This window comes from Glycine soja, chromosome 9 (assembly GCF_004193775.1).
Source record: "Glycine soja cultivar W05 chromosome 9, ASM419377v2, whole genome shotgun sequence".
Taxonomy (NCBI): Eukaryota; Viridiplantae; Streptophyta; class Magnoliopsida; order Fabales; family Fabaceae; genus Glycine; species Glycine soja.
Window position 1 is genome coordinate 28,326,103 of NC_041010.1, and position 26,464 is coordinate 28,352,566.

General features: G+C 35.3%; 1 protein-coding gene and 1 pseudogene across 1 annotated transcript; both read right to left on the reverse strand.

Moving 5' to 3' along the window:
- Positions 1-2,825: 2,825 nt before the first annotated feature.
- LOC114367276 (probable peroxygenase 4) lies at positions 2,826-5,317 on the reverse strand. Its single transcript, XM_028324427.1, has 6 exons — positions 5,169-5,317; positions 4,682-4,801; positions 4,331-4,416; positions 3,568-3,662; positions 3,364-3,489; positions 2,826-3,237 (listed from the first exon to the last, which is right to left on the reverse strand). Exons 1-6 carry the CDS (start codon positions 5,197-5,199, stop codon positions 3,090-3,092), a joined length of 606 nt encoding a protein of 201 aa, XP_028180228.1. The 5' UTR covers positions 5,200-5,317; the 3' UTR covers positions 2,826-3,089.
- Positions 5,318-11,474: 6,157 nt separating this feature from the next.
- On the reverse strand, positions 11,475-12,122 carry LOC114368312 (annotated as a pseudogene).
- Positions 12,123-26,464: the final 14,342 nt, after the last annotated feature.

Genomic DNA, 26,464 nt, shown 5'->3' on the forward strand with positions numbered 1-26,464 from the left:
CCTCTAGTCATAGATATCTGGAAACGTTGCTATGCATGGTTGAACCTTCTTGTGGTCTTGCCTGCCTCGGTGTTGGGGCATTTTTGCCAGCATTCATTGTTGTTTGATGACAGAGTTGCTCAAGCTAGATGGAAATTTGTTTGGTGTGGAATTTCATGGGTGCTGTGGAATAACAAAAATTGTATGGTGTTCCGTGGAAAGAGCTTTAACAAACAGAATATCCCCCATGAAATTCTCTTCCACACCTGGACGTGGATCAAGAATTTTGATGCTTTGTTCTCTTATTCTTTTGTCCGATGGTGTGTTGACCCTGGAGCTTCTATTAGGGGATAATTGGTGATGTTAATCTGGGATGGTGATGCTGAAGAAGTTTCTTTGTCGGACTCCTTGGGATTGACCCAGTAACGGTTTCTTTTTTCTGTTATGAGTAATTTCTGATTGCAGAACTATAGCACACTGATGTTGCAGAACGTTATGCGGTTTAAATGCTCTGTGGTTGGTGGGATCGTGGGATTCGTGGCTTCATATGATATGTGATTCGGCGGTGCATGATTTCGTGGACCAGATGAGATTGGATCGCCTTATATCTGGTGATATTGGTCTATTAGCCTTTAATAACATTTGTTTTGGTCATTAATTATGGTATTATTTGGGGAAGTAAATTCTGTGAAATTTCTAGGCAGTGGTTATTTATTATCTGTAACCATTTACTTCATAGATAAGATGTAACCCCTGCTGTAGTGGGTGTATCGGGTGAGAATGAGGTAGGAACAACGTTTCCAACTGTTTTATTTCCCTGTAGACTTCTGTTCTCAAACTTTTCCAAGTTTTCATTTTTAGTCCTTTAACAAAAAAATTAATCAATTTTAATCCCTAATCCTTACTTTCATTTTCATTTTTTATCTCTATCCTTTAAAGTGGTCATTATATGCTGATGTGGCACTCAATTTTAATTATTAGACCATTTTCTAGCAGTTTTAAACCGCGAGAAATTCCTGAGATCTTAGTGTCTTTGATGTGAACAACCCAAAAACTCATATGAATCTGTTTTGCGCAAATCACTTTGCAAAATTTTGAAATCTGACCTTAGATACCAGTTAAAGGGACCATGAACATCCCACAAAAAACCCATATGTTAAAAACTGCAACTTGATCCATGAAATTTGTAGAATTACCCGTACAAAGCCCTGTACCCCATCTTTCAATTTTATCGATCCCTCTTTTTCCCCGTTTATGTTAACAACCAGAGGTCCAAACAGAATGCCTTCCTCTTCCTTCATCGATCTCCCACCAAAACGACAAGCTCTCACTGCGCGTCGAGGTGGACAATCGTGAGGAAGATGAGTCGTCGCCGATCTCCGTCTTCCCAAATCAAAGCTGTGGTGGTAGGTACGGTGGAGGGGGGTGCCGACGGCGGTGGAAGATGCTACGATTGTGGGAGTTTAGGAATTTCCCCAAAGATTGCCCGACTAGTGCTCGTTAAATTTGCTGTTAGGGCGTTTTATGTTTTGCAGTTGCTTTAAGTTTTCACTTTAGATTGTTTTAGGAATTTTAATGTTTTTTGTTCAAAACTATGGGTTTTTACTCAAATGTTTTTTGTCTCCGTGTGGTGATTTTGCGGCAAAGATTTCATGTTACATAGTTAGGAATTAATGCCTTCGTATGGTGATTTGGTTGGCAGATTGAATGGTATAATTAGAGGATGAAAGTGGTTGTTGATAGTCATATTGTATCAAAACGTGACCATATTGTTGCTATCGTGAGTTTTATCCGATTGTGCATAAAAATCTTCAATTTCCGACCTGATCTACTAAAACAATTTCTGACGGTTTTAAACCACCAGTAACTTTTCTAATTTGTCTGGACATTTTAATGAAGCATCTTTTTGGATGTTTTTGAATGCTATAAAATAAACAGCTGCAAATCGAAAAACTGCCACCTCAGCATAAAACGGAAAATTTAAACGTCAGGGATGAAAAAAGAAAAAAAAATGAACATTAGAGATTAAAATCAATCATATTTTTATTGAGTGACTAAAAGTGAAAACTTGAAAAAATTTGAAGATAAAAAACATAGTTAATTTTACATAAATTATTTGCTCACAAAAAAAAAAAAGATTGATGGGATGATCGTTGAGTAACATTGCAAACTTAAAGGACCAAAGCGGAAATTACTAAAAACATAAAGCAACAAAACAATATTTTTATCTTTTGAATTTATTTCATTATAAAATATAATTAATCAATTTATTTAATTATTTTAAATTAATCTTAAGTAAAAATAAAAAACTAATTTTAATTCAAAATATTTATTATAATCAGTTTAAATTGAAGTTACAACAACAAAAAAATTATTTTTTATCATTTCAAAAATTTTAACTGACATATCGTCACTTAAATTCATTGATGATAGAAACACAAAATAAAATCTTTAATATATAACTAATTAACACAATTTTTTATTAAAGGCATAAAATAAAATTCGCTAATTTATATTTAAAACACATTTTAGTTTAATTTGACTAATTTCTTAACAAAGTCCACTTTAGTGCTCAGTAACACATTTAATGCGCACCTTAGCAAAAAAAATAAAAATGAAGACCCACTAACGACATGAACACATATATTTTTTTTAATATATTAAAGATCTAATATAACACAAAAATTACTTAACAACTATCAGAACAAAAATTCTTAATTTATTATGGACTTAAAACATATTTTAAACTTAATCTGATAAGTACTCATTGTTAAATTATTTCAATTTTTTCTTGCTATCTTGTGTTATACATAGATGTCAACGTACGATAAATTTAACTTGATATGTAAACCCAAAGACAAACAACGTAACTTTGCTTTTATCGATCATTACAAATTCCAAATACGATAAATTAATAACTTAGATACATTATTTAACTTAAACAAATAAACCCAAATACAAGCTAAATTGGGAAATTCTAATGTATTATGGCCATCTATATATTCTTAAAAATCAACTTCGCCACCCTTGAACAAGTAAGCTTCTTCCTTTTACACATTATTGTGTCTATATATATTAAAGAAAAAATAGATCACTAACTAAAGATTGAATTAATTCTTTTTGCGTGCAGAATTTTCCTTTTTCAACATTTCAAACAAGCTTCCATCATAAACACTTCGGATTGTTTCCTTCTGTAGTAAGCCATTCTTGTCTTTGGCAAGTTTGTAAAGGACTTTCCATTCAACCAAGCCACCAATCCTGTTCATTATGGTTGCAATATATTTTATTGATTTTTTAAGTTTTTTTTTTACGAAAAAAATAATAATTAATAATTCAATAAAATAAACAATCCCATATCATGATAGAAATTAATGACAAACCTACCTTCCTTTGAAATCTTTGGGCTCTCTATTTGCTTTTAGCATCTCCTTTAGCTCATCATATGTTAAAGCATTTGGATGAGTATGTGAATGTTTTGTGAAAATTCCTTCAAATTTTGAAGGAACAAACCTAAAAGAATTATCACAAATTAATATATAGCAGCAGAGCAACAAAGATATATGAAATCCAATGTGTGAAAACAGTTACCTTCCTTCAGTATCATAGGCTCCAGTGTCACTGCCGTGTTTGCCGAGTTGGATATTCTTAATTTCTATTGGGAAAAGTAGAGATGGAAACTTTCCCTGAACATCAAAACCAGGTAAGTGGTTACAATAGATTCTGTAAAAAGAAAGTTAATAGATAAAATTTTTTTCTTGACGAGTTAGTATTAATTAATTAATTATTTATTTGTGTCTATATATATATATATATATATATATGCATTAATTAACTTGTTTATGCTCATTTTTCATTTTTTAATGATAATCATTGGAGAGTTTAATGGTTAAATGTAAAATAATTTAAATCACTATTTGCATGATTTTTAAGATATTAATTTTAAAAATAAACAAATTTAGCATATATACATGGATATTTGTGATTAAATAATAGTGTCACTGCATAATTCTTTTTTTCTCATTATTAAAAGCTTTTATATTAACTTTTAATAAATGACAACTAAAGTATTTGAATAATACTCATAACGAATAAAATTTTACTCATAAAGAAAAGAGTGAGAACTACATATATGTAAATCATTATTTTATAGTCATTATTGATGAAAAAAAATAATATGATCTTGAAAATAATATTGGGTAAAGGATAAACGCCTAAAATTTTAAATAATATTGGATGTAATTAAAACTGAGACGAACAAAGAATTTAGGTTAGTATATTTTTTTTTCCAATTGAATACACAAATAAACATATAAAAATGTAAAAAAAAGTTTTAAGGAATAAAGAATTGTACTGGTCGAGTGGTTTGACTAAGAGCCAAATTGATGAATAGAGAAAGTCCAACGGACGACAAGATCCCATTTCCAATTTCACGTAAGCCTGTGTACGTTTAATCGGAACCCACCATAAAAATGATAAACACAAATAATTGATAAACTATGTAAATCACTAAAGTTGTTTTTTTTTTTTTTGTCCCATGCAGATACATGGAAGGAACCTCCAAACTTCTACGTGTGAAATGAGTGGCCGCAATGACAATCGCAATATATACCAAACATCTTTAAAATTAACCTTAACATTGCTTAGAATTGCAAAACGTATAATTTTAAACCTTAACGATGACATTAATTAAAGAATAGAAAACCTTGAAATGTCTCCCATGGGTAAATAACACCATCGTGATTCTTGTCAAAGAATGCAGCATGCTTCTGCAGAACATTTTCATGAAGTGGAATGAGTTTCTCCCCAATACCACCAACTACTCCTGCAAATACATACATCAGTTATAAGAAGATATATAACGTATAAGTGGAAATGGTACAAAGATAAAAGATACATAAAAAAGGTAAAACTTGTTCCAAGTCCTCAATTTTTAATCAACATTGATTTTAATCCCTAAATTTTGAAAACAATGATTTTTGTTCCTCGTAATAGTGAATTTCATCCCTCACCTTGTTATCTTATGTTTCATGAAGAGGAACAAAATTTACCAATTATAAAAAGAATTAAAAAAATATGAGAAGTAAAGTCATTGTTTTTCAAATACATAGAAACTAACATGGCGAAAAAATTGAGAAACTTAATACATATTTTATCTTAAAAAAAGAAAGGTGATTAAATTTATGGCATACCCTCTTGTTTTGTGCTTTCTGAGGAAGCCATATGGATATAGAATGCTGGATCCGCAAATTCAGAAGGATCGAGAGAAGAGTTTTTCTGGGTTCGAGCTATAATAAGAAGATTTAAGAAGATAGTTAAGAATTATAAGACTTGACTTGGGGTTTTAAATATGCTAAAAAAATGGGGGTGTGGGAAGGCTTAGCGTGTAGGTAATCATCTGACCACCCTAGGTAGTAATTGAGACCGTTTTTTGTTGTTCCTTGGACACAACCTAACATCTGTTATATCTTGTTCTTGCGGAAATGACATTTATTTTCATTTTTTTATTAGAGTTCAATAATTTAGGGAATGATTTACGAAGGAAAAGTCCATCATATTGTTTGCGAAAGTGACCAATATGGAAACAAAAGGACATAAAGCTTGGTTTTTAATGCACTTATCATGCTCATAAAAAATATGCACGCGTTATTTGATATTGATCTTCTAACATGAGTAACATCAAGTTAAATAACTATATAGTAAAATCAAACCGATAGGAAAAAGGCTCATGAATACTGAATATTAATATTGTTTAAGTGTAGTTGAAGTCAGTTACTCATTCTTAAAGGAAGCAATCATCTTTCTTTTCTTCCACGTTATTTATTTCCATCAAGTGACTTGAAACAGGAATGTGTTAATTTGCGTGCAGATAATGGTTATTGGTGAAGCGTATCTTGGACTAAAATTTTAATGTGGTTAAACAATGCATATTTTCCATATTTATTTGTACTTCTTGGGTCATATCTAAAAGCTCTAGCATCAATTATTTTTTTTTATTATCATATTTTAAAAATAATAAGGTATAACTTTCAGTAGTCTAAAATAAAATTCATAAAAATAATTATTAAAATATTTAGGTATATATAGTATTAGTTATTATTACAATGCAGTAAAAAATTATCAAAACAATGCATTGAAAAACAAGTTATCATAACAATATAACTAAAAGAATTAAGGTAAATATCCAATTTGGTTTTTGAATTTGTAAAGCACCCACACTTGAATCCTCGAAAGATGAAAAAAAAAATTGTCCCTGAATTTTCAAAAAATACAACAAATTCGTCCTATCGTTGGCTCTCATCCATTATAGTGTTGTTGTTGTTAAACAATGCATTGAAAACAAGTTATCATAACAATATAACTAAAGGAATTAAGGTAAATATCCAATTTGATTCTTGAATTTGTAAAGCACCCACACTTGGATCCTCGAAAGATGAAAAAATAAATTATCCCTGAATTTCAAAAAGTACAACAAATTCGTCCTACCATTGACTCTCATCCATTATAGTGTTGTTGTTGTTAAATGTTATTACAAAGTATCTATTTAGTGTTGTTGTTGTGACATTACTTCAGTGTGAATGTAATGTTGTGTTGTTAAATGTTATTACAGAGTATCTATTTATAGTGTTGTTATCGTGGCATTATGTAGTCACACGTCTTATTACAAGTATTTGCATTGGGGATCCCATTTCGAGAGTTATCATAAACTTATCATAGGTTGGTCATCTTCGATTTATGCTGCTCTTGAACTTGTCGCCGACTTGTTATCCTTAAGTAGATCAATTTGTGTTAAGTTGTGTGCCATGTGCCCATGACGTGGAAAGTTGATATTTACCTCAGAACAGTTACCCTGAGTCGATATTGTCTCAAAGAGACAATGTTGGCTTAACAAGTAAAAAGTTGACATTTACCTCGAAACAGTTGTCCCTGAGTTGATATTTTTCAGAGAAACAATGTCGGCTTAACAAGTAGAAAGTTGAATTGTTGAGTGTCTTTTCATTCAAGAAGTGGTTGATGGATTTATTAGTATCCCAATTTTTTTTTTTGCTTTTCCGACTTTCCTGAATTATGTGATATTTTTATTTGACCTTTGGGTCCTTGTTTTATATTTTATCTATATAACACTTTTGTTGGCACTAACTAGGTTTTCTTTGGATTATCTGCATAATTCTCTTAACTCTATTTTTCTGAGACTCCTGCGAGTGTTGGTTTAGTGTAATTGACTTTGTACTTCATTGAATATTTGTAAATTTCTCTCCTTTTGAGAACTACTCCCGAATTTTTGCTTAAGCAAAATAGATTTCACATTTACCTGCCTTGATTAATGCTTCTTCTTTCTTATTGGCTACCTATTAGTATCATATTTGCCTATATATCCCCTTTTCTCTTTAGCTTCTTCTTCAACATCTTTTTTGTTTTGTTTTCTTCATTAGTTATCCAAAATACCTTAAGCTTTATTCATTTTTGTTTTCATGTTGAGGGTATTTTGGTGACTAAGGACGATGTCGAATAAACCTTTTTTGTCCTCTTTTTCACTCCTTTCTTATGTTGACAATCATTTTTGTTTCCTTTTTTCTTCAAGGTATTTTGTATGACTAAAAAAGAAGGTGAGCAGTTTCAGAGGCTACGCATTTTCGCATTCATTTCCTCTGCTAAACTTGTCCACTTTTCCATCTTTCTTGGATGATGTGGGATTTGTTATCCCGATTGGCAAGTTTACCAATTTGCACAAGTAGTAATTTAAACGGTAAGTCCAAGTATCATGTCCACAGGGAATTTGTTATACTTAGATGACGTATATTCAAATTGTAAACATTTTCAATTGCAGTAAAATAAAGTAGATGAACTCATTCATGTTTCAAATTCTTTAATTAATTTTTCTAGACTTAAAAATGCATAACAAAACAAACGCAAAACTGTATAACACAACAAATATCAAGATAAAAATGTCGGGGAGTATTCTACTGAACTTTCTCTTGACGTAACTAAATAAGTTTTTCTCTATTTAATATTACTCTAATGTTCTTGCACCGTCAAATTATTCTAACCATAATTTCTCACATGAAAGAGCCTAACCCTCTTAGTTTTGTTCTTGATTCCTCAACAAACTCATTCTAAGCGAGCTGCACTACGTACAAGATGCAACATTTACTAGATTACGACACACTATTCCTAGAAATGCAGACTTCTAGCTGCTCTACCAAGTTCTAAGGACTTTAAGCATTTTCCAATACTCAAAACCTAACAAAGCATATAAATGGGTGATCAAGACACAAATATGTAAAATAAACATAGATAGAAGTAGAGAACACTAGCAATAACATTAAATAGATAGTTAGAAGTTTTACATCAAGAGTGCTTAGTAGAAAAACTCCCTAACAATGAAGTGTTTAGCCCTCCATTAGCAAGGGGGGCTTAATACAAAGGTGAAATGATGTTGGAATGAAAGAAAATGGTAAAAGTATGAAGAGAAAGTCTTATCTTCAGCCTTGGTGCCTTTTTCCTTCCTTCTCACGCTGCTTGTCTGTTCACTTCCCTCTATTGTCAGTGTTTTAAAGACTTTTGGGCTTCTCAGCTTATGAAGGCGTGCTCAGTGAGCCTCGCTGAGCACGAGTAAGTGGCTGTGCGCTAAGTGGGCTTGGATTCGCTAAGTGTGAGAAGAGACAATGTCCTCGCTAGGCGAGCTGACTGCGTGCAAAGCGCGATGCTCTCTGGCTCAACATTCTCTAGGGTTTTGTTTTCACTTAGTGAGTCTGGCTCCCTCGCTAAGCGGATGAGCCTTGCTTAGCCAATCTGTCTCGTTGAGCGAGCCCTTCAGCAACATTTCAAAATCTTCTCTTCTTTAGCCTAAAAACCCAATTAAGTTCAACATTAGTCAACAAAAAATGGAGTTTCCATTGTATAAACTCACACAAGAATAAATTATTTACAAATCTCACAAAAGAAACCATAAATTAGAGGTACATTGCTACTTTTTCTCCTATTTTTAATGCATTTAAAGCTCACGAATAGCAATTAACAGGATTGTGGTGGACTAATTCAATGCGCCTCTTATAGTGTACTCTTCGGAGCCTTTCATGGTGAGACTGTCTCGTTGTCGACCTATGTGACAGTGTAGATTTTGTGTTTCTGATGCCTTCCTCTAGTTGTGGCATCACTGTGGCCATGGGACACCATCATCCAAATCATTTTTTCCATTGTAGAGTTGTACAATACAATTGTGTTTTCGTTGTGCATTTTTTGGGTAAAAAAACATAAGAAATAAATCAAACATATACAATGGAAATGAATTACATTATAAAAGTATACAACAAAATTATGTTTTCATTGTATTTTTTTATTCCAAATATATGCAATGGAAACACAATTCCATTGTATATTTGTATAGCAGAATCATGTTTCCATGGATTGGATAATTTTAAAAATAACTAAAAAATCCACTGACGTGGATAATAACAAAAAATTAGGAAGAATAGTAGTTCCTCAATAATATTTTTTCCATTGTGGTTGTATAAGGGTGTAGCCCAAGGAAGCATACGGTAAGAAAAGAAAATTTCAGCAATAAATCAAAGTTTGGGGGTTGTTGTCTTGGGTTAGAAAAAAAGTTTGTATAGCTCAATCCAATTAATTTTATATGAATTTAATTAATCTAATGCCAATAACTCATTTTAATGTAATTTAATTACCCATTTTTTAAATCTCCTTTATTATTCAACCATCCTAAATTCACTACTACAAAATAAGCATTCAACATTGCCAATTTAACATCGGTTATAAGAAAAATCGATGTTAAATTAGGCATAATGACATTTCTGTAAATAAATGGGTGTTCTTAATATCGATTTTTGAAAAATCGATGTTGTTAGTAATTAGTTAACATAAGGTTTTGAAAAATCGATGTTACTATGAGAAACTTAACATCGATTTTTTAAAAATTGATGTTGTGGAATGTGTTGATAACATCAGTTTTATTTAAAATCCGATGTTAGCTCTTTTATAATAAGTCTAAATCTTCTTATGGCACCTTACTCTCTCTTTCTCACCCACTTTTTGGAATGTAACCCTTACTCTCCCTTATTGTCACTCTGCTGTTGCCCATTGCACCATTGCCACTGTGTTGCTGCTCATTTGTCGCTGCATTTCCAACACTAAGTCACCGTCATCGCGTGCCGAACTAGGTTTGAACTTACATTTCTTTGATATTGGGACATAATTTTTTCTCTATTAGAGTGTTTGTGGACATTATTATTGATCTAGCATGGATATGGTTGTTGTGCAAAAGCTGAATGTTGGTGTAAATGACACTTTAGATTAGCTCTAGGAGCATACATCGTAACCATTATTATTTATCTTGGATTTTGTTTTTTCATTTTTATTCGTAATTGTTAATGATTTTGTTTCCTCTTTTTGAAATGAGGCAAGTATGTAGTTTTGTTTTTATATATAGAACTCTACTAAATTAGAATAAAAAATTTGTATGTATTAGTTTAATTAAGCTTGGCTTCTACAACGAGAGCTTTGTTCCTGCCTTGTTTGTAGCATGCTAGAAACAATGAAAAATGCTAATAGGCTAATAAGCTAATAGATCATTTTTGGTAGATACCCAACATTGCCATGAATCTAGTCATGAGTCTCATGACCTAAGTATATTTCCATCCTTTTTTTATTCCTGTTAAGTTATATTTTTCAACCTCTAATTTCTAACCAAATTCTAGAGTTGTACAAGTTTTGCATATGTCTGTCTTTCAAAATTTTGTTGCTTAGCCTTTTTCTGTATGGGAAGCTTTAAACAGATAAGTACCAAGCAATAAGCATTGAATTTTGAAATACTACTATTGGTTTTGCTTCACTACTCATGTATGCTTCTGGATAACGCTTTGATCCTTCTAAAAATTTAGGCACTTGAGAAGACCTGAAAGCAGGTGCTTCCTTCTTGTTGAACTCATTGAAGTCACTATTTGGATCACTTGCTGATTTGAATGGTCTAAACCAAAACATTGCTCATTGATTGATGAATGGAGCCAATAGCACTAGGAAAATTTTAAAACCCTGTACATTACTAAAGTAGCAAAGTTGAGAAATTAGTCACAAAAAATATGAAATGTATCATCCCAAATTGTTATAGGAAATTTTAAGTCATAATTGCATCTTGAATTGGTAGCAAAATGTGACATGAGATAGCTTTACTACTAAAAAAACTACATTGTGCGACAACAAAACTACGGCGGTTCTCAAAAACTGTCTTAGAATGTATTTGTGGTGGCAATTCTGTAATATGGACAACTTCGACGACGACGGTTTTGTAGAGACCGCCTTAGAAAGTAGCGTTCAACGACAGTTAATTATATAACTGTCGTGGAATGCTTTTGAAATTATTTAAAATCTAGGAGCGAATTGAATCCCTCTGTCTATCTCTCTCTCACACACAAACTCATCTTCAGAACTCGAAACGATGCCACATTCCTCAACACCATCATTATCACACCTTTCTAAACCTTTCAAAATTGCCACCACCTTTTCAAACCACCTATCGAAAAATGCATCCACGTAACCATCATTGACATCCCCTTCAAACAGGGGAGCGACATTCGCTGTGCTGAGCTCTTCATGCTGGACTTCAAGCATGAGGCTTTGTCACTTTGGAGCACGTGGCCTGAGCTAAGGATGGAGGCTTTGATGAGCGTGGTGTTCTTCTTCGGTTGTTGGAAGCTGGGGACAGTGTTGTCATCGACGTTGATGTCGTCGCAGAGGATGACAATGAAGGTGGGGTTGTAGGCGAAGAAGATCTTCTTGTTGGGGTTTGTGGTAGAGAAGTTGATGTCGAAGTGGGAGTTTAGGGTGTTGGAGGAGGAGATGAGGTTCAGGTAGGAGATTTTTAGTGGTGTGACGATGAAGGTGGGGTGGTGGCGGTGGTAGAGGAGGTAGAACACCTTGCCGGCGACGCTGATCTGGAGGAGAAGGATTAGCACGATGAAGATCAGCTAGAAGCAAAAGGTGCAGTAGCACCCATGCCGATGGTGGGGCTGAGGGCAGTAGGTGGGGTGGGTTGCACTGTAAAGTTGAGCCTTTGTCGTCAGGAAAGATGGGTTAGCGGCACCGCCATTAATCGCGGTGGGCTTGGCCGATGGGTACACCCTATCTGTCATGGTTGTGTGGTGTTATTGTGTTTTTTGTTTAACTCATGTTGTTGTGTTATCAGTAAAATAGAAAAAAAGTGATGTTTTGTGAAGAAGAGGATGAGGAAAAAGGGCGGTGTTCTCTTTTGACTAGAGGGAGAGAGAAGCACAAAGCGTATGACAGATGTAGGAAAGTGTGTATGAGAAAGAAATTAAGGGGTTATTAGGGAGGTGGTTTTGAGATAAATATGGTTTAAACAATGATTAGAATTTGGAGAATGTCGCAACCTACCCTTCGGCGAGAGGGCAAAATGAGACTCACGGGTGTGTCTTCCAAAGAAAGAAAACGCGCGAAGTCGCCACCAACGTTTATTTGAGGAAAACGTTAGAAAAAACCAAAAGCGGGTCTACGAATCTTTAAGAAATAAAAGGTTTAGGAGTCCTTTACGCACGGGAAAGGTATTAGCACCCCACGTGTCCGTCACAAGGAGCGACAACCTTTAATCAAATGTGCAAAATCATGACTTCAAATTTATTTTATTTCCCTTTTTTTATGTTTTTTTTATCTTTTTGGGGTCGACAAGAGCGAGACTCTTGCTCCTATGTATCCTCAATTGCGATGAGGAACTCAGACCTACGTAGTTCTTTAAAAAGAAAGAAAAGTTATGCGGAATGTTGATTTTAGACTTTTAAACGGTTCATTTTAACCGATAAAAGTAAAAAGGACCGTTTAAAGCGTTGGACCTTTGAACGGATTCAAGCGATTTTCTTGTGGACAAAAGCTTGATTTGTGAGTTGATTTTAGCTTTGGTTTCACTTGGTTATTTTTCAACTTATTAATAGAGAACTTTCAGAGTAAATGACCAGTTGAAACTTATCTTTTTTATGATTAACCGAGGTTACAACATAAACGATTGGTTGAATTTTATTTTAAAGGTGATTAAACAAGATTACAACACAAACGATCAGTTGAAATTCATTTTAACATTGATTAAGTAAGATTTTATGACTTAAACGATCGGTCGAAACTCGCATAAAATAAAGAAAAAGAATACCGATGGTAGAAGAATGAAGATGAAGACATACAAAACAAGAATGGACCCCTAAGGGGTGCACAAAATGAATTTAAAGCTTCAAAATACAAAACTAATCGGTCGAAGAATGATGAACGATAAAGAACGGATGAAGAACGATCACGAAATCGATCACGGAAACATTACGGAAGCGTTACAGAAGCGCCTCGGCTTTGATTTTTCTTCTTTCTCCTTCTTTTCACTAATTTCAGTGAAGTCTCCTTACAAATGATGTTGAATCCCTTCCCCTCAGCCCCTCACCCCTATTTATAGGAAAATTAGGGGAGGAGGTTGCACAACAGCTCACCCAGGTGAGTTGATTGCTTCACCTTTAAGTCTTCTAGTGGGCCCAGGGGCTGGAAAATGTCCAAAAAATGCCCATTTTGCCCCTTTTTTTTGAACATTTTGCATATTTCACTCTGAAATGTCACAAAACCCTACGAATTGTGCGACAATTAGCGTTAAGCAGCTTAATTCGGCTGACAAAAGTTCAAATGTTAGCCAACGATCGTCCCCAGACAAAATTAGGGTATGACAGTTGCCCCTCTTTACTTATCTTTTATTGGAGATAAAAGGGAAGTAAAGATAAAAACACTCATTTTTTTCAAGCAACCTCTCCACCTGATCGGCCACTAGCCCAATTAGTGAAACCTGTCAAAAGAAAGAGCATAGGAAGCATTAGGTATGTCAACAAAAACCTGGAAGTCTTGAAAAAACCAAGGGAGACATTGAAGTCTCGGCAAAGACTTTGATACATTTACATTCATGTATACATACATTTACATTCTCCCCCTTTTTGATAATGACAAACATGTGATATCTTCTCGACATCAGCAAAGCTTGCATGATTTACATTCTCCCCCTTTCTCAAGCAAATTCTTCTTGATAACATTAAAATCTTCATGATTTACATTCTCCCCCTTTTTTATGATGACAATCACTTGTTGGTTAGGAGCAACAACAAAGAAAATATCTATTTGCATATAGTTTACTCCCCCTTGGTTTTACAATGATTGCTTATATGAGACAATTGAAGATTTCCAACTTTTCATGTATAAAAAGTTGTCTCATAAAAAATAGATAATTTTTCCTTACTATTTTATCTTTTATCTTTCTCTCCCCCTTTGTCAACATCAAAAACAAATCATGAATAGAGAGGAGAAAAATGTTACCACTTGTTGCAATGTATGAGAATCAAGTGATACCAAAAGGCATTAAAACAATCATTCAATATTTAATCAAGCAAAAACAAGTATAGTAACACATCAATCAAAAACACAATCAAACACAATCAATCAAATATACAATCAAAAGAAATCAACAAAACACAATCAAAAACAATTATCAAAGACAATCAAAACTCAATAAAAAACAATCAACAACCACAATTAATCAATTATAAAATATAATCAATCAATCAAGCTAACAAACATTGAATATCGATCAAGCAAAAACAAACACATCAATCAAAAAACAAAATCAATCAATCATCAAGGCCAATCTAAACTCAAGTAGAAAACAAGCATCAAAAGTAATCAATCAAGGACAAGTGACCTGTTGGTATCATTTGATATTACTTGTTGGGCTTGTTGATCAAGTGGCCTTTGTTGTCTTCATAAATCATATATTCGCTTTTCTTGAGATTCACTTTTCTTGGGGAGAAATGTGGCCTTTGTTTTTTATCTTCATAAATCACATATCCACTTATCTTGGGGAGAAATATGAATAAACTTTGATGCATGCCATGTGTTTGGAGAAATTGCTATCAATGTATCGACTTTGCTCTTCTCCGTTTTCATAGTCTTTCATCATGATACCCAGACTTATAATTTTCTTCTCTGAATCACTTGAATAATTTATGACATCATCTTCCCAAGTGATGTATCCTTTCTTTTCTTTCTTCTCTTTGAAATTCATCTTGTCGGATTTTTCCATTCTTCTTTTAAACACAGGACAATTGAATCTCATGTGCCCAAGTTGATCGCACTCATCATTTTGGGGGCTAAAGAGGAATCTTCTTCTTTCTTCTTTCATCATCATCTTCTTTCTTTTCTAGTTTTTTTTATGTAGTTGCATTTCTCTCTACCATTGTAGGAATAAAGGAATCAAATTCAATGGCTTCCCATATCTTTAGATCTATGGCTTCTATAAAAATCTGCATTCGGGTTTTCCAATAATGATAACCCTCACCATTGAACATAAGAGCCTATTGATAGAATTTACCTCAGGAAATGGAAATTTGGATGAGGCCATATCTATTCTTAAAGTTTTTAAACTTTATACAAGAATCCTGCTCTGATACCACTTGTTGGACCTTGTGGCCTCAATAATCTTAAGAGGGATAGGCTTAGAATGTAGAAGAAGCAACAACAATCAATTTAATAATGTTCTATAAACATGCAAGGAAAAATTGATTGCAATAGCATAAATGAGATAAGGGAAGAGAGAATGCAAACACAATTTTATACTGGTTCGGCCACTTCCTGTGCCTACATCCAGTACTCAAGCAACCCACTTGAGATTTCCACTATCTTTGTAAAATCCATTACAAAGTTTGAACCACACAGGGACAACCCATCCCTTATGTTCAGGAATCCTTTACAACAAGAGACTCACAGTCTCTTAACCAATCTCATTGAATAAGAAGAATGGAAGAAGAATTATCTCTTTAAGAGAAGAATATTACAATGAAGATCCATGGATGAACTCTTAATGGATTTACAAGTGTTTTCCCAAGAGTTATTGAGAGAGCATTTGGCAATGAAGTTCTCTTAGAATCTCTCTCATTTTCTTTTGAGAGGATAAGATATTTTGGATCAGCAAAACTCTCTGCCAATTTCATCCCAAGTCACACATATATATAGGCCTTTGATGGCCATTCAAAAACCAAATGATAAGATGTGACTGTTGGCGATATTCCTTGAAAATCCTCTCTGGTAATCGATTACAGCATTGGTGTAATCGATTACACAATTGTTTTTCTTGAACAGTTGTGACTCTTCATTTAAAATTTGAATCCCCAACGTTCAGAGTCTTTGGTAATCGATTACATATGATGTGTAATCGATTACACACTTTCATGTGCCTTGGTAATCGATTACATGTATTGGTAATTGATTACATGTGCCTTGGATGACTTGAAACCTTTTTGTTTTGAGGCAAGACTTGATCTTGAAGAAATCTTGAATCAAGGCTTTGTTTGTTGAAACAATCTTGTATTAATGTTGAAACAAATGAGCTTTGTTTGATTCTTCTTTTGACATCATCAAAATCATGTATATATACATTTACAGTAATCGATTACCATGAGCATGCAATCGATTACCAATATTTTAAAACGTTAGATTTCAAATTTCAAGAGTCACAACTAGTGATAAAACATTTTCAAATCATTTTAAACTTGTGTAATCAATTACACAATACTTGTAATCGATTACTAGTGTTCCTAAACGTTTTGATTTTCAAATTTAAACATGAAGAGTCACATCTTTTGATGTGTAATTGATTACACTATGATGGTAATCGATTACCAATGACTGATTTTGAAAAATAAATTACCAAAAGTCACAATTCTTAGAGTGACTTGTTTCTGAAGAGTTTTTCAAAAGTCACAACCTTTAAGTGACTAGTTTTCAAAAGAGTCACAATTTTTAAAAGGTGACTAGTTTTAAAGAAATTGCCAAGAGTCACAAACTTTAACTTGAGTCATCAAATGATTATAAATATGTGACCATGGCACGAATTTCAAATACTGAAAAAGACTGATTCCTTTCATGATTAACAGATTTCTTTCATAGATTTTTTGTTCAATACTTTCTCTTCCAAGAAAAGTTCATTGTTCAAAAACTTGTGCTACTCTTTTTCTTCATTCACTTCTTTCTCTTGCCAAAAGATTCAAAGGACTAACTGATGCAATCCTACCCTGCAAGGGCATTGGATAGAAAACTGCAAGTAGATTGGGCCAGATATGCAAGAGAAGGCCCTAGGGTTCTTATGAGCCTTAGGGTAGATTTCGGGCCCATGGGCTAAGTACGAGCCCACTTATCTTTGTAAATATTAGATTAAGTTTTCATTATTTTTGGGCCTTGTATTTAGGGCTCCATAATGTAGGTAGGGTACCCTAGAAATATAGGATTTTTCAGCCCTTGTATTTTAGGGCACCTAGACTAGTTTTTGTATTAGGGGTAGTTTTGTAATTTCACATGCACTAAGTGGATATTTGATGTGTGTGGTTGGAAATAAATTTAATTGAATTGGTAGAAGCCCAATCCAATTAAATTTTAGAGGGGGAGGTGAGCATTTGCTTACTACACCCCATTGCCACATCATATAGTCACACTTTGTGCATGTCCTTCATGCTTTTCATGCCTCATGACACCTAAGCACACTTAGTGGAGAATCTTGGAATTGATCTTGGATTAGTGGGCTGAACCATAACTAAAATTCACTAATCATAATTAGTGAAATTTTGGCTCCAAAGTTTGGCTCCACAAATTCAATTTCAAATTCAAGTGAAATTTGAATTTCCCTCCAATTTTGTGTGACACTTAGGCTATAAATAGAGGTCATGTGTGTGCATTTTTTTGAACTTGGATCATTTGAATATTAACTTCAGATTTCAGAGCTCCTTTTGAGCACAAAATTTCGTGCTCTTCTCTCCCTCTCCCTTCATTCATCTCCTTCTTCCTCCAAGCTCTTATCCATGGCCTCCTATGGTGGTGAGCTTCTTCTAGACTCATCTTCTCCTTGAAGTGGCGTCTCCTCTCTCTATTCCTTCTCCATTCCGCTGCCATTCATTTTCCAAGGAGCAAAGGAATCCATTGATGAAGAAGATCCTAGGCCTACAAGCTCCAATGGAGCTTGCATCATGTGGTATCAAGAGCATCTTCATCTAGGTGATGTTCTTTTGCTTCCTCTATCTTTTTGTTCGGTGAATTCTCTTTAATTCCTTGTTCTTCATCTTATTCTCCATGTATATCCTCCATTGTCTTGTGGTTTGGTGCTGTTTAGAGTAGATTAAAAAAAATAAACCGATTAAATCTTAGATCTACACTTGTTCTTGCATTTCTATGGTTCAAATTTTGTAGATCTACTCTTGAATCTTGTTTTTGTGTTGATTTTAGGTTCTATCAATTTTCATTCATAATATTCTTGTTCTGAACCTTTAGATCTAAATTTTGTTCCAAAATATTGATTAGAAAAAAAAACACAAAAATCTAAGTGTAAATCACTTAATCCATGTTGTCTTAGAGTCATGTTTAGTCATAGTAATTGTCACATTATGTTCTAAGTTTGTGTTGAATTTTATTTTGTTGATTGAATTATAGATACATTTGTTCATGTATTCTTGTCATTCTTAGCCTATCTTTTGAATTTTGAGTCTAATTCATGCATGTTATTTAGTTCATAACATGTTCTAAATCAATTCCTAGAAGTAGTCTTGTTCTTGAACTTTTTTTTTTGCTTTCTAAGTTTCCTACATGATGCCTATGATGAAGTTGAGTTGTGGTGCTGAGTTGTGGCTGGATTTGTGAATCAAAATAAGTCTTAAGCTCTCTTTAATTGTGTTATTCAAGATAATTGAGCATAAGCAAACACAAATTGTAACTATCCAAGCCTTAAGCAACATAAACACTACTCTTGATTTCTAGGCTGAAATCGCTGGTGCTGGCAGCTTGAACATACGAACTTGTATAAATTACTGGGAATTGGTAACTACGTTTTTTTGAGCTGAAACTTTTACTGAATTTTCTAGACATCTGGACCAAAATTATAAAAAAAGAATCAAGCGATTTGGATTAAAGAAAAAAATAATAAAAATCTCACAAGTTGGCAGAAAAATCAGTGTCCAGGAAAAAAAAAGGAAAGTGAAAGGAAAGTGTGCTTGTTGTTTTGGCTCAAAATTTGTTCTATAATTGGTGCATATTTTATACCAATCCTAGTTCTGAAATTTCAATTGAACATTATTGTGAAAACAAGTGCCAAAACTAGAGGTTTCTTGAGTCTTTTTTTTTTAGAGTTTTTCTACTCTACTCTAGAGCCATTCTAGGTTTCTCTTTGAGTCCTAGCTTGCTTTTTGTGCTTTTCATTGCTTTAATTGTTGAATAATCCTTGGAAATTTGTCTTGTTAAAACTCTATTGGTTTAGCTTTCATTTCATTTTTTTTTTGTCTTTGGTTATTGCTTGTCTCTTTGTTTCCTTGCTTGTGAGTTGCCATATAGGGAATTGGAAAGGAGGATTGGTGCCATATCTTGAAGAATTTGAGTCAAGAAGCAAGGGGCCAACCACCTTAAGAGCTATTGGACTAAGAAGCACTCCAAATTGAGTGAAACACTAAAGAGAGAATAGCCACCACAATTGAGGACTTTTTTCTTTGTAATTTTGTAATTGGCAATTTGCTTTGCTTTCAAATTTTGTAACAAAAAGGCCTTTCATTGGAAGTAAGTTGGGAGCCTCCGCTAGGTCACCCTACTTCCATTTGTGTGTAATAATTTTAGGCAATTTCCCCTTAGGATAGTGAGTGTTTTGTTGGGAACCTTAAATGAGGTCATCCAAACACTCTTAGGATCCGCCTAGTTTGCATTTCTTGCACTTTAATTTCTTGCTTATTTTCATAGCTTATTTCCTTTACCCTCCATTGTCAAACTGCCTAGATAGCTTGCCTTTTACTAATTAGTTTTTACCTTATCTTTTACACCTCTTTTAGTGTTTATTTTGGCTAGTTTCAACCATAGTTTATTTTACCTTTTGTTTTCAAACCCCCAACAAGAAAGAACCATAACTTAGGAACCAACATGAGTCTTCATTCTTTATCTAGTGTTAATGGTGAGGGTTCTACTCCTAAGGACCCCTTGTATAAGATATTAGATGAGTTGAGATCCCTTAAGTTGTGGAAAGAAAAACAAGAGAGAAAAGAAAAAGGTAAAAAAAGAGTGGAAGAAATAAGTCAAGATGAAAGAAAGAAAATAAGAGAGGAAGAAAGAAGAAAAATAATGAAAGAAATGAAAAGAGAAAAACACGTCTCCTATAGTAGTCATAACTCTTGCAAGAGCCTAAGTGAAGAACTTCGTGACTATTATGAAGGAAGGCATAGGTCACATCTTAGACCTCACTCCCATAGGAGAGAAAATGAAAGAAAGCCTCAAGAGGTTAACATTAAACTCCCATACTTCCATGGGAAGGACAATGTAGAGGCTAATTTAGATTGGGAAATAAGGGTAGAGCAACAACTTAAAAGGAAGTCTACTTCAAAATCTTATGGCTCTCACTCTTATCCAAAGAAAGACCAAGGTCAAGGAATCTTAGGGGTGAGACCTTCTAAGCCCAAAGATGATAAGGGTAAGACAATAGAAAAGCAACCCCTTAAGGCTAGTATGCAAGAGAAGACTAGCTCCATGAAGTGCTTTAAATGTCTTGGAAGAGGACACATTACTTCTCAATGCCCCACCAAGAAAACCATGATTATGAGGGGCCAAGACATTTATAGTAGCCAAGATGAGGCTACTACTTCACCTTCCTCTAGTAAAAGTGAAGAAGCAAAAGGGGAAGAATCTAGTGAAGAGATCTACCCCCAAGAAGAAGGACAACCTTTAATGGTTAAGGAGGAGTGTAAGGAGGTAAGTGTCTCCTCCAAGAGGTTAGCTAAGAAGGAAAGACATTTTGAAATAAAGACAAATATTAAAGAAATTTCCCTTCTTAGACAACCTCCACATTTTCTCCTTTGTAAAAAGACACTTGTTAGCATTGCCACATCTCTTAGGCTTGAGTTTATTCCTCAAGTAAAGGAGTTGTTGGATGAGGGTTTGGTTCGCAAGAGATTAAATCTTTGTGCTTTGTTGGTGCCCAAAATAGGTATTATTAGGCGCCAAATCCCAAAAATAGGTGGTGTGATGAATGCTTTGGGTGGTGCAACACTCTTTTGTAAAATCACTCGTGCACCCAACATCTTCATGATTTGTGTACATAGGGACTCGTTAGGTAGGTTTGTTCTTATTTTTAGTTTCAATACAAACTTAGGCACTCATATGGGACACCTTAGGTTTGTCATATGTTTTGGTAGGAATAATCAACATGAAAATACAGAAAAAGGTGTTGAGGGAAAAAGCCCAGAGTTTCAAGAACCTCGGGATTTGAGGTCAAATCCTTTTCAAGGGGGAGGGAATGATGCAATCCTACCCTGCAAGGGCATTGGATAGAAAACTGCAAGTAGATTGGGCCAGATATGCAAGAGAAGGCCCTAGGGTTCTTATGAGCCTTAGGGTAGATTTCGGGCCCATGGGCTAAGTACGAGCCCACTTATCTTTGTAAATATTAGATTAAGTTTTCATTATTTTTGGGCCTTGTATTTAGGGCTCCATAATGTAGGTAGGGTACCCTAGAAATATAGGATTTTTCAGCCCTTGTATTTTAGGGCACCTAGACTAGTTTTTGTATTAGGGGTAGTTTTGTAATTTCACATGCACTAAGTGGATATTTGATGTGTGTGGTTGGAAATAAATTTAATTGAATTGGTAGAAGCCCAATCCAATTAAATTTTAGAGGGGGAGGTGAGCATTTGCTTACTACACCCCATTGCCACATCATATAGTCACACTTTGTGCATGTCCTTCATGCTTTTCATGCCTCATGACACCTAAGCACACTTAGTGGAGAATCTTGGAATTGATCTTGGATTAGTGGGCTGAACCATAACTAAAATTCACTAATCATAATTAGTGAAATTTTGGCTCCAAAGTTTGGCTCCACAAATTCAATTTCAAATTCAAGTGAAATTTGAATTTCCCTCCAATTTTGTGTGACACTTAGGCTATAAATAGAGGTCATGTGTGTGCATTTTTTTGAACTTGGATCATTTGAATATTAACTTCAGATTTCAGAGCTCCTTTTGAGCACAAAATTTCGTGCTCTTCTCTCCCTCTCCCTTCATTCATCTCCTTCTTCCTCCAAGCTCTTATCCATGGCCTCCTATGGTGGTGAGCTTCTTCTAGACTCATCTTCTCCTTGAAGTGGCGTCTCCTCTCTCTATTCCTTCTCCATTCCGCTGCCATTCATTTTCCAAGGAGCAAAGGAATCCATTGATGAAGAAGATCCTAGGCCTACAAGCTCCAATGGAGCTTGCATCACTAACCGCCTGAGAATTCTTTTGTTTCTTCCCTTCTCCCTCTTGACAAAAGATTTCAAAGGACTAACCGCCTGAGATATCTTCTGTTTCTTACAAAAGATTTCAAAGGACTAACCGCCTGAGATATCTTTTTCCCTTCCCCTTTATACAAAAGATTTCAAAGGACTAACCGCCTGAGATATCTTTTGTATCCCCCTCACAGAGAATTCAAGGGACTAACCACCTAAGAATTCTTTGTCCTAACACATTGGAGGGTACATCCTTTGTGGTACAAGTAGAGGGTACATCTACTTGGGTTGTTGTACTGAGAACAAGAGAGGGTACATCTCTTGTGGATCAGTTCAAGTGGAGGGTACATCCACTTGGTTGTTCAAAGAGAACAAGGGAGGGTACATCCCTTATGGATCTTTGGCTTGTAAAGGATTTTACAAGGTTGAAAGAAATCCCAAGAACCGTTGGTTGCTTGGGGACTGGATGTAGGCACAGGTAGTGGCCGAACCAGTATAAATCTTGTGTTTGTCTTCTTCTTCCCTACACTCTTTAATTTCCGCTGTGTACTTTTAATTGCCGCTTTTACTTTTGGTTAAGTTATTGTTTCTGTTCTTTACTTTCTTAACTTAGTAGTAAAAGCCTAGTTGAATCTAGTAACATTAAGAAGGATAAATATTTAATTAGTCAAGACACATTAATAATTAATTCAACCCCCCATTCTTAATTATTCCGAGGCCACTTGATCCAACAGCCCCCCGGAGCTCCTACAGGTCCCAACCTCGTCTCAAAATTGACCCAATCCCCAGGCGAGGCCACTGTGGCCCCAAATTGATCGAGGGTAGGCCAAGGGAAAGGATGGGGGTCCTGGCTCTGTTGGTGCATGTTGTACCAGTAAAAGGTATCGTTAAGCTGCACCTGGCCTCTGTGATTAGCCGCCTACTGGCTAGTCACATGCTGCATGTACCTGTGCATCTGGAGCTCTAACCTCCGCAGGTGATTGGAGATGGACTCCAAAGATGGTACCTCTTGTAGAGGCGGCGGTGGTGCATCTGTAGCTGGCTGCTGCTGGTCCTCATTTGGCTGCTGCGAAGCCTGACCCTACACATGTCTAGGCATGCAGTACTTCTCGATGAAGACTCTACTGATGGGAGGCCGGATGAGCTTGGTGGGTGCGACCGCCACTCCACAGAATTGACAGAGGCCTGTGATCATAGTAGGAAATCCCAAGGCCCTATTGGACTTCTCCGGGTCCACTGGGTGTCTTCGAGGTGTAATCCTTGCAAACTGGTAAATAACATCTGAAATCAGTTGGGCGACATGGACACTCACCTGAGTCAGGATGGCATAAACCAACTGACACTTCGGCAGGGGGAGGTTTGAGTTATGGTCACTAGGGAAAATGTTGCTAAGCAGCAATGTCATCTAGATCTGCGTGATGGTGGTCATGCTGGTGCATATGATTCACACCCGTCTCCCTACTACGCTCTGGGCAAAGTCCTGCCTTGGCACGCATAGCAACCGATTGATAGCCTCCTCATCGAAGCCGGAGGCCTGACTCCTCCTCTGTGAGAACTCACAGTGCTGGCCTTCCTCCAAAACCGGTGGATGCCCCAGAAACTGATTGATGGCATGCTCATCAAAGGGAATCCATTATCCCCTCACCCAGGAATGCATATCTCTGACCTCTTTTTCTGTAGGTCAGGCATTAGCATAAAACTCCATGACTATCTCAAGATCAAATTTAGCCATGGGTAATACGAGCTGAGCCCATTGGCTCTGGGAAATATCCTTTTGGAACTAAGCATACTCCTCGTCCCTCAGCAGGACTCGTCTCTCTCTGAGGAACGACCAGCCTTTAATGGCCTCAAACCGTTGTTGGTGTTCCACACTCCGGAACCTATGTCTATCAAAGTCCACATCTGCCTGTGGGGCTGCACTAGAACCTTCTCCAGTGGCATCCTTCCTGGACCTCTTGGCCGGGAGCTTCTTTGGAGCCATTTTATGCGAAGACACATTTGTAAAGTTAGTTTACAAGCAACCACAAGTTATCACAATAAAAGCCAATCAAGCAAAAATAGCGTACACTTCTTTCCAACAAAACGCAAATGTCAATGTGAATTTAGAGAAAAAACTTACACATCGATGCATGGATTATTTTATGATTACATATATTTATGCACATTTTTTCTTGGTGAAAAACATTTTTATGAGATACACCTACTTCCATTTGCAAAGAATTTTCTTATGTTACATGCTAAACTATCCAACATATATACATATTTGGCAAGGCATTTTGCTACCTATCTAACATATATACATATTTGCAAGGCATTTTTGCTACCTATCTACTCCATTTTGAATGGCATTTTTTTGCTATATGTCCACAGTTTATTCACACGTATGTACGTACACTTGAGAGGCAATTTCATGCTATATATTCACGCATATACATATTCACTTGAAGAGCAATCTTTATGCTACCTATTCACATTTTTGAAAGGCGATTTCATGTCATATATCCACATTTTGAGAAGCATTCTCGTTCTACATTCAACATATATACCCATTTTGCAAGGCACTTTGCTACCTACTCAACATATGTACGCTTTATTTGAAAGGTATTTTTCTCTTGCTACCTATTCTATATATATATATATATATATATATATATATATATATATATATATATATATATATATATATGTACATTGTGAAAAACATTTTCACACCATCTAAGTGCAAAATATTCACCATGATGCAACCCAAACCAAGTGCTGGTCAAAGGGGAAACCTTACCGAAATGCTCTTATTTTCATGCATTTTTGCATTCAAGAACCAAAAAAACTTGGGTTCCTAGGCCTAAGTCACATTCTGGCACTTTATCCTAGCTTCTACAAACTGCCCACACAATTAAAATGGCAGTCACATGTGTACAAATTTGTTCCACAAGCTACATTCCACGAAATCATGCGCAAATGCCATTGAGGCATTTCACTGAACACTTGGTGGGCGCATGTTTAGACATGAAAAAATGGGGAGTGAGGACAATGTGCCATGCCCATTCATCTTAGAATCAAAGATAGGCCAACGACCATCTCCTACAACCCCCCAATTCAAACAAACAAGCATGATTCCACACATACATTGCCTCACGGATTTTTGCCAAATATAGACAATTAGAGCACCAAAATACATCAATGGAGAGCCAAAGAATCAAGGGATAGTGCACTTACTTGTAGGGATGAAACCAAAGCATGAAAAAGGAAGCACAAATTCGACAATGGAGCCTTAGGGCTGCTGGAATCAGGCTTTCCCATAGCTGCTGTGTTTTTTTTTTTGAATGTGGGGGGAAGATTTTGGGGTTAAGAAGCTTCACCCCTACTCCTTTTTAAGCTTTCTGGTTCAGACATGCTCGCCCAGGCATGCTAACCCTGGCCCTTTTTCTTTTTTCAAGATTTCTTTGCAAAAATTCTAATTATCCCTTGTCATGTTCATATATTTTAAACTCCTGTGGTTGCAAATAAAATAGGCACATTTGAATATAATTTAAGAAATTAGACGAATAAATAAATAAAGTAGGAATTTTCAAAGGTACTAGGCTGCCTCCTAGAAGTGCTTCTTTAACATTTTGAGTCGGACGCGGGATGATGGTTGATTGACCATGGGCCTAGCACCCGCTCGTGCCTGCCCCTAAGCTTTTGAATAAAGGAAAATGACATCACGCAGTAAAAATGTAAAACAACACCACGAAATACTAATACCACCTTTTGCTTAACTTTGTCTTGATTTTGGTGTGATATCGATCACTACTCAAAATGAAACTTCATTTATTTTCTAATGCGCAGAATGACAAGATGCAAATGCATGCATGTTTATGATTAGGTAGTTTTAGTGCAACAATTAAACAAGTGTTTATTATGTTCAATTTTACTTAAACGCTTTACGACACCCCTAGGTCGAGCCAAATGACTTCGAAATCAAGATCAAGAGAGTGCACCTTAAAGCAAGGAAAGACATAAAACAAGAAGTTGAAATGCAAATCATCAATCCAATTTTTATTAATGTTGTGATCATGGTTTACAAAGGACCGGAAGACTTTGGAGATCCCAAAGAGTCTTTGGAGTACATTCATGTATTAACTCCTCTAGCTGCCCCAAGTGCTAAGCATAATATCATTTGACGATATC